The sequence below is a fragment of the Onychostruthus taczanowskii genome, unplaced genomic scaffold (genome assembly GCF_017590055.1).
Source record: "Onychostruthus taczanowskii isolate IOZ18803 unplaced genomic scaffold, ASM1759005v1 scaffold25, whole genome shotgun sequence".
NCBI lineage: Eukaryota > Metazoa > Chordata > Aves > Passeriformes > Passeridae > Onychostruthus > Onychostruthus taczanowskii.
The window spans coordinates 8579293-8594818 of NW_024499796.1; the positions used below are offsets into that span (position 1 = coordinate 8579293).

The following is a 15526-nucleotide window of genomic DNA, read 5'->3' on the forward strand; positions in this document are numbered from 1 at the left end:
TGTGGGTTTTATTCTTGGTAAATAATGCTTTTAATAATGTGTGTATGAGAATGATTGCTAATGAGAAAAATGAAGTTTTCAGGCTGCATGAAAACCAGGGAAAATAGGGGGAATGAATATTCATGTGCCTAAAACTGCAGGATTGAATTAGGATTCTTCCTTGATTCTTCCACAGCCTGCCCTGTACAGACATCACAAAATCACTTAAAAAAAAACTTGTTTCTTCATTTATAACCCAGCAATTTCTGTCTCACAGAGAGGTGCAAGGTTAGCTGAGGCAAAGCTGGTAAAATCTAGAGGGAAAGTGCTATGAAAGCTTCATTCCACTGCACTGACTGAACTCCCCTGAGTGTAGTGGGGAGTTGGGAGTTTGAGCTTTTCCACGAGGGCTCTTCAGGCAGAGCTGGGGGCAGAGGGGCACTGGCTGCCAGTGTTGCTGTAATTTGGTGTCAAGACTTTATGGAGCAAAAGGAATGATTGTGGAAGGCTCTCCTCTTGCAGTGTACTCTGTTTTTCATAACCCATTGTAGATACCAGTTTTCCAGGAAATTCAGCTGTGGAAAAGGAGCTGCTGCAGAGTTGTGGGTGCTGTGCCCAGGCTGTTACAGTGAGACACTGGTGGGAAAGGTGAGCTGTGCTCTAAATGATTGTTGGCCTTTGCAAATGCTGCTGAAAAGATACCCTTGTCATTTATTTGTGGGAAAACTGCGTAAGCAGCAGCTGGCTTTGTCCTTTTTCAGGATTAAATTGATTTGTCTCTAGAATAAAACCTCCCCAGGCTAAACTGGTCAATCAACAGACACACTGATTACCAACAGCAAGGGCACAGCTGACACAGGTACTGCATCTTTTTTTAGTGTAAAGCTAATTTAATGACAATAAACACAGGCTGGAAGAATCTCTGAGCATCTCTGCCCTACTCCTAATGATAACAAGGAAAAACTCTCCATAAACTTAGAAAGCAGAACAAAGAGGGGAGTGGGAAGCTAACGGGAACATGTGTCACGCTGCCATGGCATCAGAGCCTCTGTGTTCTCCAGGCTTTTTGAAAAAACACTGAGTGAGTTCTGAGTTCAGCTCCAGGGCTGTGGGAAGGAGGGAGGCAGGCTCAGGTCTTCTGGTGATGCTCAGCATCATCACAATGGCATTGTCAGCATTGTCACATAACCCAGCTGCTTGCTGGGCTGCTCTTCTATTGCTGCCATGGCCACAGCCTGTCATTTGGGAATCATGGGTGATGTTCCTTGCTTTGCCAGGACTTGATTCCCTTTCCCTTTCTTGTCATAATTATGCTGGAAGCTTGAGGACATCCAAAATTAGAGGCATCAGTATAGAAATCACCCTTTTCAGCTGAAGAGACCTGTATCTAAACTGAGAGTGAGTTCTTGCTGCCACCCGTTTTCCTGGAGGAAGATGTTAACAGCTGGAAAGCCTTTGAAGAGCCTCTTCTAATTTTGTATCTTCTTTTGTCCCCTGAAATCAGCTGCACACACCTATGGCTGTGACTTTCATTCCTTTTAGTCTTTCTGACCCACTGCACAAGGAGACTTTCTGGACCCCAGCAGGTCCTTCAGTGGGACAGATTAGAGAACAAAACCAGAATTAATCTAAAATCACTGCTTATGTGTTGCTGCTGACTCACGATGCCACTACCATCTTTCTCCTCCCCCATCAGCCATTCTGGCTTCTGCTTTTTTTAATTTATCTGTCTTTTCCTTCCCTTTCCTGTCTCAGGGTATAGCTGAGTAGTTTGCCCTTTTTTCTCAAACCAGTTTTGTTCCTGGAGTTATCTTTTCTCTAGTCAGAATACAGAGGGAGGCTGCACCCAAGACAGGTTTTCTCAGAGCCAGGACACAGCAGGAGAATCAAGGAATCTTTTGTGACTGCAGGGGTGAAGGTTGGTGATACAGAATGGCTGATATTAACAGGGAATAAGAGTTTATTTCACGGCTCTGAGGTGAAGTGTCAGCTCCTGTGGGTGTTAGATTTGGTGTCTGCCTGGTCAGACAGGACACAGGGATCTCCCATGCTGGGAGGTGGAGAAGGAAGAGTGAGTTGCTCATAAAGCAGAGGCAACAGCTGATTAGGGCACTTCTGCATTCTCACTCTTGACGTCCTTGGTCTCACCACCACTGCCCCACTGCTCCGAGAGTCCCAGGGGCTGCTTGTTTGGTTTTTTGGTGGTTTTTTTTTCCAGACAGGACAGTACTCCTCACTGATTCCCCTCACTGCTGACATGCTGGAAGAGGATAACGACGAGATCTGTTGGAATAACCTGGAGAACTTCCGTGTGAAGCTGATCTCAGTGATTGACCCGTCCCGGATCACCCCTTACCTGCGCCAGTGCAAAGTGCTCAGCCCTGATGATGAGGAGCAGGTTCTCAACGACCCCAGCCTGGTCATGCGCAAGCGGAAGGCAGGTGGGAGCACTTCAAATCCTTCTGTGGAGTTTCCAGGCCATTGGTTTGGGATTGTCTGGGGGGTCAGACACTGGAAGGGCTGCCCAGGGAGGTGCTGGTGTCTCCCTCCCTGGAGGTGTTTAAACAAAGCCTGGATGTGGCACTTGGTGCCGTGGTCTGGTTGACAAGATGGTTCAGCCATAGGATGGACTTAATGATCCCAGAGGTCTTTTTCCAACCTAATTTATTCTGTGATTGGATCCCAGGGACTTGTGTATGTGGAGGAAGAGAAGCCATTTTTTCTTATGTTAAAAACAGGAGAGAAATAACTGAATAGAATATCCTGTTGCCATGATTATGATTGGATCCCAGGGACTTTTGTGTGTGGAGGAAGTGAAGCCATTTTTTCTTATGTTAAGAACAGGTGAAGAGAGAAATAACTGAATAGAATATCCTGTTGCCATGATTTCAGGTGTTCTCCTGGACATTCTTCAGCGAACAGGACACAAGGGCTTTGAGGCATTTATGGAGAGTCTTGAGCTTTATTATCCCCAGCTGTATAAGAAAATAACTGGCAAAGAGCCCAGCAGGGTTTTCTCCATGATTATAGGTAATGTTTGTGTTCTCAGCAACAACAGCTCTTCCTTTGGTGCTGCTGAGCAGAGTCAGGAGCATTCCCTGCCTTGCTCCATGCGTGCTTTGGAAGGGTTCTGGGAAGAACAGCCCTGGTGTCACGGGCTGGGTTGGGGAGGGGGAGGAGGAAGCAGAAGGATGAATTCTTCCCTCTGCCTCTTGTGTCAGTGACTCTGCAGTGCAGAGAGGCACGGTGGGGATAATTTGGTGACACACCATCAGCGTTGGCTGCAGTGATAAGGAGGGGAAGCTGAGCTCTGTGTGTGCCTTGGCAGCAGCCAGGACAGCAGAGAGTGACCCCAGCCCCCCAAACAGACACGGCTGGCGAGTCTGGCCTGAGCCAGGTGCTGATGAACGAGATCATGAAGCTGCAGAGCGCGGTGCAGGAGGAGCGGCGCAAGGCGCAGGAGCTGGCGGTGTGGCTGCACTCCAAGGAGGACACCCTCAGGGAGATGTGGGTCAGGGACAGCCTGCTCCGCAAGCACCAGGAGCGCGCCCAGAGGATGAAGGAGGAGAGGGACAGCCTGAGCAAGGAGCTGCGCAAGTGCAAGGACGAGAACTACAGCCTGGCCCTGAGCTACGCCAAGCAGAGCGAGGAGAAGAGCGCGGCCCTCATGAAGAACAGGGACCTGCTGCTAGAGGTCAGTCACAGTTTCTCCAGCTTCTCCTCCTTACCTGACCCTGGAAAGCAGGGCTGAGCACCTTGTCTTTGCCAAGGATGGTCCAGTCCAGCATGAAGCACTGAGCATCTTCTCTAGCATGTGTCTTTGTGGTCCCTAGCTCAGCCCTGTAGGCCTGAATTTTACAAGTTGTGCTGTGAATGATGATCAGACTTGCCCTCACTCAAGGCTGCTCTCAAAAAGGCAGCACAGGAACATGGACCTGTTAGCACACAGGCAGGACTCTGGCCCCAGGGCACAAAACTTCCTGAGGAAAACAGCTGGGGAGAAACTTGGCCTGTATTTGGCTGGGGAACAGAGAACTGGTTTTGCAGGCCAGAGCTTTCTGCTTTCTCCTGCTGAGCTCTGAACCTTCTCATAGATTGACCAGCTGAAGCACAGCCTCATGAAGGCTGAGGATGACTGCAAGCTGGAGAGGAAGCACACCATGAAGCTGAAACACGCCATAGAGCAGCGCCCCAGCCACGAGGTGGTGTGGGAGATCCAGCAGGAGAAGGAGCTGCTCTTGGCCAAGAACCAGGAGCTGGAAAACACTCTCCAGGTTGGTGGGGTGGTTGAGTATGGACTGAAGAGATTATTGGTAGCAGCCAGGGCAGCAATGCTGCAGTAAGATTGTGAGCATCAGCTGTTGCCCAAGAGCCCTGAGGGGAGAGAGCTGATATGGAGTTAGATGGTGGCCCTATCTCACTTCTGCCTTTGTCCTGCAGGTTGCCAGGGAGCAGAACTTGGAGAAGAACCTCTCCAAGGAAACCCTGGAGAATGACTGCAGCCAGACTGTGGCAGAACGGCGGGAGCTGGTGAACACCATTTACAGCCTGCGCAAGGAGCTGCGCCGGGCCAGGGTGCTCCAGGACAAAGTAGGTGCTGCTGCTCCAGTCCCTGCTGAGGCTCATGGATCACACAGGCAGGTGAAGCACCTGCAGTGTCCTGCCTGTGGAGCAGCTGCTCAGGAGCAGTCCCTGCTGCTCCTGCTGTAGTACCTGTGTTTCAGCACTGTGTGTGTGGCACCCCAGGGAGCTGTGGCCAGAGCAATCTGTGGCACAGAGCAGGAGTGGGGACAGTCTGGCTCAGGCTCTGCCCACAGGCAGCTGCTTTTGACCTTGTCTCGGCAGTTTGCAGAGGAAAAAGAGGTGCTGGAGCTACAGTGCACATGTCTGAGGAAGGACTCCCAGATGTACAAAAAACGGATTGAAGCTGTCCTGCAGCAGATGGAGGAAGTGGCTTCGGAGAGAGACCAGGTGATCAAATATTCCTCACTGCTTTTTGGGCAGACAGTGCCAGCCTGTGCGTGCTGTTGTGTGAATGGTGTGCTGTCCCTCTGCACAGGCTCTCCTGACCCGAGAGCAGTTCCACATGCAGTACTGCAAGAACCTGCTGGAGAGAGACGCCTACCGCAAGCAGGTCCGGGAGCTGGGGGAGAGATGTGACGAGATGCAGCTGCAGCTCTTCCAGAAGGAGAGCCAGCTCCTGGCCACTGAGGCCAAGCTGAAAAGGCTGCAGCTGGAGCTGCCCACTCTGGTATGACTCTCCTCCCCCTGATGGATTGGGAAGCTGAGGGTGGGGTCAGACTGTGGCTGTTCCCAGGCCTTGGTGCCTGAGCAGCTCATCAGTGAACACCTGCCTGAGCCACCACCAAGATTAATTAAAACCATTGCCATGCAAATGCTGAGTTTAGAAAATTAAAGGTGTGATGGTCCCTCTGACCTCACCCTGGTTTCAGGCATGGAAAACCTGGACAGATGCAAGCTCAGGTCGCCTGTGTTTGTGTCTGGAGCATTTCCAAAGGTGGTGAGGGGTTCCTCAACCACCAAAGAGTGACTCTAAATAGAGACTGGGTGTGAGCCATTTGGGTGAAATGGGGAGCTGAGTTTTCTGGAACTAAATTAGATATATTTTAATTAATATGGCATCTTGTGTACTTTCTTGAGTGGCCAGACAGGAGTGTAGGAGTTCTCTGTGGAGCTCTAAGTCTCCTGTATTCTCCCTTCCTTGCTTATGAGGAATGATCAATCTATGCTGGTTTTGTTTCAGACCTCTGACCTGGATGACTCCTCCTCCAGAGATTCCCAGGAAGTGAGTAGGGTTCCTTGTTTCCCTTTCCCTTTCCTCTGGAATGGTTTCATGTTGCTCACCTGTGCTCAGCTCCCCAGGTATCAGCAGTTTTCAGTGGCTCAGGCTCATTTCAGTCAAAAAGTCCAGAGGCAGCAAGACAGTGACAGAATCTCCCTGTGCCCTGAAGTTCTAAGTGTAAGACACAGTTATGGCATTAGTCAGCAAGATTTGTTGAGTCTAAGCAAATCAAGGGAATTGAATTATTCTTTACTTGTCTGTCTTGTGTAAGAACAGGCAAAAATAAGTCTTACCCTGGAGCCATCTGTAGTAAAGGGTTTCACTTAGTTCATAACCTCAGTGAGGGAGTGATTGTCACACTGTCTGGGGGCCAAAAGTATAAATGAGGCCAAAGGAAGCTGGATCTATTCATGGAGGAGAAATCCATGAGCAAATCTGTAACTCCTGGCTCAGTGTGCTGTTTGCTGTTAGCAACAGGGAGAGGGAGGTTGGTTCTAGCATGTCCTGGGTTTTATATTCCTTTATCAGTTCCTACAGACTGAGGGACAGTTCTGATGTTCTTGCTCTGTTTTCTGCCCCACAGCTTGTTCTTCACAGTCACCTGGATGAAGACGCACAGACAGCTAAACGTAAGGGCAAAGCTCTGAGTAGAGCTCTGGAGGGGGTGGTCCACTCTGTTTTGCTCTCCTGGAAGATATAAATGATCTTTTAATTCATTGAGATGGGAGAATTTTCACTAAAACTAAACAGTACTGATCCAAAAAGGCTTTTATTATTATTATTATTCTACCTTGCTCAGTTCAAAAATATATATTGTAATGGGTTTCACCAAAATAGGATCTGGTGTAAAGTGCCATGATATTCACAGCCTGGGGAGCAGGGACAAATGATGCATAAAATAATGATTAACACATTTCTCACAGAAATGGCCTCAGAGGAGCTGCTTGGCAAAGGTTTGGTTTGCTGCTGCTGAAGTTGGAAGTGGGAAGCTCTGTCTCTCTCTGAGTGAGGTGGGGAACTCCACCAGCCTGGGCAAGATTCAGGGCTCTTAAAACAAGAAGTGACTTGTGATTGATTGATCACAGGATGGAGTTCTGAGTGCTTTGGGCTTGGTTTCAGTTCTGCTGTGGGCTCTGTGCACTTACATCACAGCTCTTCTGTTGGAAGAACTGCTGGAGGGAGAAGTTACTTTGCAATGGCAACTCTGACTAAAGCTGTGATTTATTTTTTTTTAAATCTTTCAGAAGATTGCCTGGAAGTACAAAACCAGGAACTCAGCCCTCAAGAGAGCCATCTGCCCCCAAAATCACCCAGTGTAAGAGAATCTTTGTGGGCTCTTCTTTACTATGGCTGGGGTTTGTGATCTTTAATATTCTCATAATTATGGATTTACCAGCTTGGAGAAGCATGTCAACAGCTCCTGCTTTTCCAAACTCTGAGCACTTAGTGCAGAATCCACCCTCCAAAAAGGGTGAGCTCTGAACAGCAAAACATTTACAGTGGACATTTATCCATCTGTGTACAAAAACTTCTAATTACTTTCTGCCCTTCATCTCTGGATAGGGATGTTTTCCAGCATAATTACTGCAGAATTACTGTTGCTGCAGAAAACAGACTGCCAGAATTGAGATGTTGAGGGAATTAATGTAGTAAAACTGTGTGAAACAGCAGCATTTCCACCCTGCACACACAATAAAGAACCTGCTGGTACTTGACTCTGTAGATGCAGGAAGCAACCTGGTGTTAACACTGATCTGATCAAGAAAAAATTCATATTTTTTAGTTTGGTTGTTGTTTTTTTTTTTTTCTATTTCAAGGAGTGTGTCTTGGCCAACGAGGAACTGGCAGAAAAGGAGAGGAGGAGGATGAAGGACTGCTTTGAGCGTTACCGAAGGTCTGGGCTGCAGTAAGCAGGGCTAACCTGGAAATATCCATTATTTGGATTTCCCCTTTCCTGTCCCCAAGCTTCATTCATGGAGCACATAAAATGAACCACAGAGGGGACTGATACATACTAACAGTATGAAATGCTGCTTGTTTGCAGAAAACCTTCTGAAAGTTGTGTGTCTGGTGTTGTTTGCAGAAAAAGAGCAATGAGAAGGGCGCCCAAGGACCGGCACCACGAGGCGGATTGGGAGAACACCTCTGGCAGCGACAACACCGACACCGAGGGCTCCTGAGAGAGGGACAGCACCTTGGAAAGGGACACCACGGCCACCAGAGGCTCCTGGGGAGCCAATCTCTGAGGGGAACACCAGCTTCTACAGGGTGGCCATGCTTCTCACTTTCACTCACAACGGACAGTTTAGATTCTAAAACCATCCAAACACCCATTTATGAAAAGCACTACAGTGACACTATTGTCTGGCTCTGACAGCACCTCGGTCAATAAACAGGTTGAAATGCCTACGTGTGACACAGGCCGAGCTGATTAATTACGGGTTAATGAAGGGCATTGCCCGACACCACCATGGCCGCTGCCCGCACCCAACATGGCCGCCGGCGCCTCAGGGCGCCCGCCCCGCGCGCATGCGCGGCGCCATGCTGAGGGCGCTGCTCCGGGAGCCGCCGCCATGGCGGCTCCGCTGCCCCCCGCCCGGCCTGAGGGGCCCGGCCCGCACCGCCCCGGGGCCTCTCTGTCTGTCCGCCCGCCCGGCCCGCACCGCCCCGCGGCCTCTCTGCGGGCCTGCCCGCCCGGCCTGCACCGGCCAGGGACAGCGCTGGGGCCCGGCCCGCCCGCTGTGCACCGCCCCGGGGCCGCCGGCGGCCACGCACTATCGCCTGGTGTACACCTGCAAGGTGGGCGTGGGGCCGGGGCGCTCTGAGGGCACCGTCGCTGGGGTGGCCTGGGGGCTCCTGGTGTAGCTGTTTTCTTGGTTTTAAACTTGTAAAGATTAATTCAGAGTGGAAGAGCCCTCTGGAGGTTTCAAGTCCATGCTCCGTGTTGGAGAAGGGTGTTCGGGGTTTTGTGAGTGTCTCTGAGGGGGGAGATCCCACAGCCTCTGTGGATCCTCCTTATTAGGGAGCCAGTAAAGCAGTGAAACCTCTCTCAGCCTTTTTGACCTGGGTTGAACTCACGACATCCTAACATGATGGAGCTGACTTGGAATAGAGGTGAGGGAGGGAAAACGCTTTTAATGTCAGAAGTATTTTTGTCTGAAAAGTCCCAGGAGCTGCAGTTACCATGGTCATAAAATCCACATTGTTTTCCAGGTGTGCCAGACCCGCTCAGCCAAATCAATCTCTAAGGCTGCCTACCACCGCGGGGTGGTGATCGTGACCTGTCCCGGCTGCGGGAACCACCATGTCATCGCCGACAACCTGGGCTGGTTCTCCGACCTGCAGGGAAAGAGGTGAGTGTGCCAGCAGCACCCTCCCCACACCCTGCTCCCGCCTGCAGCTTCCTCAGATGATGCCTTGTTTCGGTGATTTTTTTTTTTTCCCTAATGTGGCTCATACTAAAAGTTTCATCCAGTTCAGTAAAACAGGCTCTGTTTTCAGTCGTTATAATTTGACTGTTGCTGTCTAGGATCCAAATAAATTGGTGTGAAGCTCCAGTAGAAACTTCACAGGGATCCTTAGTGGTGCCAGCGGGTGATTTGCTGTTCCCCTCAGGCTTTATCACTTCACTGCTGGCTTTCCTTGGATGTTTCAAGTGTTTAGATTGATCTGCTGTGGAATTCCAATGATTTCTAACTTCCCAAGATACCTTTAAAAGCTTCTGTTTAGCTGTCATTGCTAAATCATTGATCCTCGTGGATGAGAGTAGTCCCAGAAGGTTTGGGTGGTTTTCTGTGGTTAATTTTGGGTGGTTTTCCTGGTGATGTGACTCCTTGCGTGGTGTCAGTCCTGAGGGCAGAATGCAGCGGGCCTTTGCTGTGGTGTCACTGCTGGTTCTCAAATCCCTGTCCAGGAATATCGAGGAGATCCTGGCAGCCAGAGGGGAGGAGGTGAGACGTGTGGCTGGTGAGGAAGCGCTGGAGCTGCTGCTGGAGAGCTCGGCAGAGCCCGGGCCCCGAGGGCAGCTGGCAGAGGGGGACGACAAGGAGGCCCCCCCAGATGCTGGCAGCAAGGGACACACCTGACACGAGGGATTGTGGCCTGTGGGACACACCTGACACGAGGGATTGTGGCCTGTGGGACAGATGTGGAATTTGGGACATTCCGCTTGTGGCAGGAGACTCTTCACCTTTGTTCCCTGATTTCAACTGTTTCTAAAATAAACTGGGGTGTTGGGTTTTCTCTGTTGTGTGTCTTTGCCTTTGATCAAGCTGATGTCTTTAGAGATGGTGTTGGTATCTTTCCTGATACTCATTTTGCTGACTTTCAGGCAATTTTGAGTGCCCCAGCAATGCCCTGTGCCTGGCTTTGTTCCCTGCTGAGAAGGCAGACAGAAACTCTCTGTCTGTGTGTGTTTGACCTAGCGAGGTGCAGCTGGAGCTGGAGGTTTTAGGGATGCTCAGGTGTGGGAAATCAGGAGAAGGGGCAATTGATACCACCTGAGGAGATGGGTCCCAGCATTCTAAAGCCAAAATAACCCTGCAGGAGGGTCAGATCACCTGCTCTTAATGCAGTCAAGTGCTGCTTTTATCTGTTCTTTTGACCTTTTCCAGAGTTTTGTTTTGTGCCCCTCATGTCAGGGCTGAAAGTTTTGTATTTTGATCCCACTTGAGCTCCAGCGTGGGGGTTTTACCACTCCTTGTTGGTGAGGGGGAGTGTGGGTGTGAAGGCAAAATGAATAGTGGTGGAGAGAAGAAGAGGACCCAGAAAGTTGTCTTGGCAGATATTGAGGGGCTTATTAGTGCTACTGCAGTATGTTAAGATTAGTTAGAAATTTAAAAAGAAATAAATGACAGATGTGGGAGTTTGTCAGCAGGCAGCTCTGGGGTAGTGGTGCATCAGCACTGAGAGGATGATGTTGTGCTTTGTTAGGGCTTGTTCCCTCTGCACAGTGGAATACCTGCTTTCTTAGGGTTTTGATCTTGCAATCAAAGACTAATTCAGTTTGGAAGAGCCTTCTGGAGGATTCCAGTCCGATCTGCTTGTCAAAGGAGGATATTCAGGATCTTGAATCACAACCTCTATGGATCCCCCTCATCACTGAGCCACAGAAAGCAGCAAAACCTCTCTCAGCCTTTGTGTCTTGGGCTGAGCAAACCCAGTTCTCTCAGCCAAGCATCTCCAGCTGCTTGTGGTGCTTCATCAGCCATGGATTCAATGAGGGTATTGCAGGCATTAATGAGTTTCCTTCATCTGGAGTGTTCATAACAATTTTATTTATGTTGCATTGTAGGTGTTGGGTCAGAACACCAGGAAAGTTGTCACGTTCCTGTGGGTGTGTCAGTGCAGAGTGATGAAACAGGGGCAGGAACTTCATCAGCCAGCTCATGTGTGCTCAGATCCTGGTGAGATGCAGCTCTCCCTGACACAGCCAGCTGCTGGAGTGACCCAGGACTGACAAACAGGAATTTGCATCTCAGAGCACTGCTGTGTTCTCCCCCTGAGCTGGGCTGCTGCCACCTATTAGCACTGCTGGAAAAGTGTTTGTTTTATTACCTTTAATCTGAAAATCAGCATTCTGCTTCCATGGTGCTGATGCCTTTGATGGGGTGGAACAGAGCAGCTGTTGCAGGATCCGTGTTGCCTTGGAAACAACTCATTTACAATCTGGCTTTTTTATACTGTTTTCCTTACCTTTCTTACCTGTTACTAGGTCCCAGCTACAGGAGGGTGGTGCAAATATTTGCTGTGTTACAGTAAAAAATGTAGCAAAATGTAGCAAAATCTGTGTTAGCTGTTCCTAAATGTTAATGTTTCCTGGTCCCCCTGCCCTTTGGCACCAGGTGCTCCCTGGGGGCAGGACAGAGACAGGTCTCTGTGCCCTGGGGCTGCCTCTGCAGCTCTGAGCATGGAGGGTGGCAGTTCTTGCTGCTGCTCTGAACATTCAGGCCAGCACCAGGGGAGGGAATTTGCACATAACACAAAAAAGATTTGCTGCTAAGAGATTGCAGCTAAAACCCAGAATTTTTTGTTCCCTTTTGAAGCTGTTTTTTCTGTAAAATGTTGAGTCATGGGGTTTGCTCTGGAAAGGGGACGCAGGTAAGCACATGGGCTTGCTCTAGCCAAAGGCAGGGAGTGAGGAGAAGCAGCCTTTCTCCTGAGTGCCTTTCTCCAGGCCTGGCATCAGCCCTGTCCTGCCAGTGCCTCTGGCTGCTTGTGTACAGCTGGGTAGGAGAGGGCAGGAGGCCTGACATCAGCCTGCAGGACAGCAGTGCCTCTGGCTGCTTGTGTACAGCTGGGTAGGAGAGGGCAGGCTCTCGTGTTTCTGCTGGATTTTTAGGGCTCTTCGTGAAGAGGACCTGCCCTGCACTGGGGACAGCCCTGCCCCCAGTACCTCACACCCACAGCTGCAGCACAGCTCACGGGCCGGCAATCCCGCGGCTCTCCAGCGGATGTCAGCATCAGAGAGCTCTTCCCGACGTGGGAACGAGCCGGGCAGCGTGGGAGAGAGCAGGATTCAGCACAGCAGCCACCGCTGCAGGCTGCTCTGGAGACTCAGTGGTAGCCGGTGCCCTCTGCTCACAGGAGCTCAGAACGAGCCTGTGCTGCTCAGGACGGAGGCACAGGAGGTGAGACACCATCACTCTCTGCCAGGGATCACCTGCTCCTGGGAATCTGAGCCTCTGCACACCTGAGGGCACAGTTCTGGCCCCAAGTCACACGCATAGCTGCTGTGTCCAGGCACACAGAGGTGTGAGAGCACCTGATGAGAACAAGCTGGTGGCTCTTTACTAATCTTTGATAAGGCAGTGGCCAGCACTAATGAACCAGGCATGGAAGCCCAGCTGTGACTTGGCTTTATCCTCCAAACTGCTTGCTCCCAGGCTGCCTTCCAGCCCAGTCCAACAGCCTGCTCATGCCTGCTGTGCTGGAATGAGCTGGTGCTGCTGCTTTGTGTCTCCTCCAAGGGCCAGTGCCCAGCACTCCCTGCCCTTGTCCCCTGGCTCTGGGGAACAACCCAGCTTTGGGCCAGGCGCCGGGGTGGCACCGAGACCAGGCAGAGCCAAGCAGGGCCTGAAAGGAACAGCTCAGCCTCTCAGCCTTTTCCAGTGGCCTTTTCTCAGCCGTGCAGGGCTGCTCTGTCTGCCCTGTCGTCCTGGAAACTTCTGGGCAGGCAATTCTCATGGCTTTGTGCCTTCCCTCCACAGCCACAGCCATGCTGGCAGGCAGGCAGAGGTGGGATGGTGGCGGCTGCCACGAGACCCGTGTGCTCATAAAGTGATGTGGAGGTGGGTGCACAATGCTTTCCTTAGCACAGGTGGTGGTGTCTGTTACCAGACCCCCCCCATTCACCCCCATCCTTATTCCAAATGGCCAGGATTAGCCCTGCTGTCAGCCAGGAAATAATGGAAATGAGTATTTGCACTGAAGCTTAGACACAAATATTTATTAAGCACAATTCCCCCCACCCCTTGCCCTTGAGCTGTATTCATTTCTAATATATTAATCCATTTGGCAGATTATTTTTTAGAAAAAAAACAAGTACCTGTGGGTTGGAAATTCCCCATTAAAATGACATTAGCAAATGCACATGTAAAAAATAAATAAGCTCATACATTCAAGTATATGGCAAATAATACCTCAATAATACCTCTGAAAGCTTAATGGTCAGGTTCCAGTTCACCACCTGGCTGAGAGCTACACAGGCCTGAGCCTGCAGCTGGTCAGGTCATCATCATCAATGTTTTTCTCTTTTACAAATGCCAGCTTGGCTGGTAGGCAGGGGATGGGCAGCTCCTCCTCTCCCCTCTCCAGAGCTCTGCCCAGCCCCAGGAGGGAGGCCCAGCCTCGGCCAAGCAGCAGGTGAGTGCTCCCAGGTAGCAGGTAAACTGCAGCTACCACTCCACATGGTCAGTGCAGGCAGGGTAAATGCCCCATGAGCAGCATCACTGGTCTAAAAATATCTCCCTGCTGGCTGGGAATGTTTCCATCAAATGCATTTTGAATCCAAAGTGCTGATTTATTCTCTGCAGGAGCGGCGCTGCTTCGGCACAACTCGGTGCTGGAGTTGCTGAAGTCCAGCATAGTCTCTGGTCAAGCAAAGGAAGAATACTGCACCTCCTCAAGTCAGGTCCCTGCTCCCCCCCTCCAGCTTTTCCAGCTGGTCCAAAAGGGGAAGGAATGACAGTAAATGTGAGTTCCCAGCCAGCCCCCAGGCTGGGGCTCTCCTGAGGCTCCAGGGGATGGAGACAGGTGGACAGAACCAGAGAGCCTCACTGGGAGCAGCTCAGTGCTGGTTTGGGGAGAAACAAGAGGAGGGAAGGGCCATTGGCCCAAGCTGCAGTTGGACACAGAAGAAAGGAGGGATGAGCCATGGGAAGAAAGCTTTGCTGGCTGTTGAAGCAGGGCCCTGTCACACACAGGTTCTGTCTTGGACACCCTCACATTGGCTCAGTGGCACCAGGAGCTGTCCCTGATTGTTGTGGGCTGAACACTTGGGCAGAGACCTCTTTCCTCCTTCCCTCTGCCCAGGAACAGCCCCTGCCATGGGGCTGCAGAGGGCTCCAGAGGTAACAGATCCCACTAAAGCTTAGCATCAGCGAGGCTTTTCCCCTGCTCAGGAGGTCCTGCAGGGCTGCAGCTGGAAGCAGAGAATGTCCAGGGCTCTCCAGAGAGTCCTCAGCAAACCTAAAAAACACTCAGCTGGGATGGATAAGGTTTAAAGGACTTGGGCTTTTTTTCTCCTGTAGAAAGAACAAAGCTGAACAAGATGTTCCAGAGAAGGATCCAGAACCGTTTGTGTCAGGGAAGACAGGAGGACTTGAACATGGAAAAGGTGTTCTTCCCTTTCCTTATTTAAATAATACAAGTGTTGTGGAAATAAAAGAAATCAAGGATGGAGTTAGCTACCCCCTGTGGGCTCCTCCAAGTCCCTGGGGTTTAGGTGATCAGCAAGGGGCTGCCAACGTCTTCCAGGTGCTGTGCCCAGAGTTACAGTGGCCAAGTGTCCTAAAAAAACCCTTTTTTAAAAACTGTCCCCCATCCGCTGGGCTCTCCCATAGGAACACGATGGAGGTGCAAGACTGGGAGCACAGGAGCACTCGGGCTTGAAACCACCTACTCTGTTCTTCCTTTTTAAAAAACAAAGCTGAAACAGCCCCCCCAGCCCAAAGCCCAGTTCTTAGCTGGAACCAGGCCTCTGCTGCTCCTCCTCGGCCTCCTCCTGGGCTGAGGCCAAATCCACACGCTGCTCGTCCATGCGTTTGGCCTGGACACGCTGGATGAGGCTGAAAAAGTCTTCGTCGGGCATGGTGGGGCCACGGGGGATGGAGTCTGGGGGGGCACAGCGCTGGTCATCAATCCTGGAGGACTGCAGGGGAGAGAGGGGCATTAGCATTAGCACAGGGCGGGGAGGAAGGGGCTGGAGCAGAGGTGTCAGAGCTCCCCCAGCCCCGTGCCCGTACCTGACACTTCATGAGCATGTTGAAGAACTCGTCCCCGGGCTCCTGGGCGTCCCCCTCCACACGCAGGTGGCCCAGGTTGTTTTGGGTTATCCGCAGGCCGGGCAGGTTGCCCACGTTGGCACGTTGGTCATCCAGGCGCCGGCTCTGGGAGCTGGCGATGAGGTCGAAGAACTCCTCTGTCTGTGGAGATGCCATCAGGGTGGACGGTGCTGGGGGAGAGGAGCACAGGGCAGGGTCACTGCTCTGCCTGCCCTGCCTGGGCTGAAGAGCCCAAATCCCT

The 15526-nt window shown here is 51.2% G+C and overlaps 3 protein-coding genes across 8 annotated transcripts in view; 2 read left to right on the forward strand and 1 right to left on the reverse strand.

The window, feature by feature from the left end:
* Window positions 1–115: 115 nt before the first annotated feature.
* On the forward strand, window positions 116–8228 carry CARD9 (caspase recruitment domain family member 9). Of its 2 annotated transcripts, XM_041406464.1 has the most exons (13): window positions 116–838; window positions 2198–2420; window positions 2872–3009; window positions 3348–3673; window positions 4074–4253; window positions 4420–4569; window positions 4825–4950; window positions 5039–5230; window positions 5744–5785; window positions 6366–6411; window positions 7027–7097; window positions 7600–7676; window positions 7866–8228. In XM_041406464.1, the coding sequence occupies exons 2-13, from the start codon at window positions 2237–2239 to the stop codon at window positions 7960–7962; spliced, it is 1629 nt and encodes a 542-aa protein (XP_041262398.1). In that variant the 5' UTR covers window positions 116–838; window positions 2198–2236; the 3' UTR covers window positions 7963–8228. The 2 variants fall into 2 exon arrangements, with proteins under 2 accessions (XP_041262398.1, XP_041262399.1); XM_041406465.1 differs by having other exon boundaries at window positions 116–2420; window positions 7603–7676.
* Window positions 8229–8252: 24 nt separating this feature from the next.
* Window positions 8253–10024, forward strand: DNLZ (DNL-type zinc finger). Its single transcript, XM_041406467.1, is given in 4 exon segments — window positions 8253–8294; window positions 8297–8581; window positions 8996–9135; window positions 9696–10024. Coding segments are annotated over 4 exon segments (639 nt in total). The 3' UTR covers window positions 9868–10024.
* A 3184-nt stretch (window positions 10025–13208) lies between these two features.
* Window positions 13209–15526, reverse strand: part of GPSM1 (G protein signaling modulator 1) — a 65202-nt gene continuing 62884 nt past the window's right edge. For all 5 annotated transcript variants that reach the window (XM_041406896.1, XM_041406895.1, XM_041406897.1 and 2 more), the window contains 2 exons: window positions 15247–15455; window positions 13209–15152 (listed from right to left, as the gene is read on the reverse strand). In XM_041406896.1, coding sequence (XP_041262830.1) covers window positions 14964–15152; window positions 15247–15455 — 398 coding nt within the window. In that variant the 3' untranslated portion in view covers window positions 13209–14963. The remainder of the gene's footprint in view (window positions 15153–15246; window positions 15456–15526) is intronic.

Excerpts from the sequence above, each read along its gene's own strand:
- CARD9 (XM_041406464.1), top strand. The coding sequence starts at position 2,237 with ATGCTGGAAGAGGATAACGACGAGATCTGTTGGAATAACCTGGAGAAC. Across the intron at positions 3,674-4,073 it reads ACAGGGACCTGCTGCTAGAG|ATTGACCAGCTGAAGCACAG; the intron begins GTCAGTCACAGT and ends ACCTTCTCATAG. Across the intron at positions 4,570-4,824 it reads CCAGGGTGCTCCAGGACAAA|TTTGCAGAGGAAAAAGAGGT; the intron begins GTAGGTGCTGCT and ends TTGTCTCGGCAG.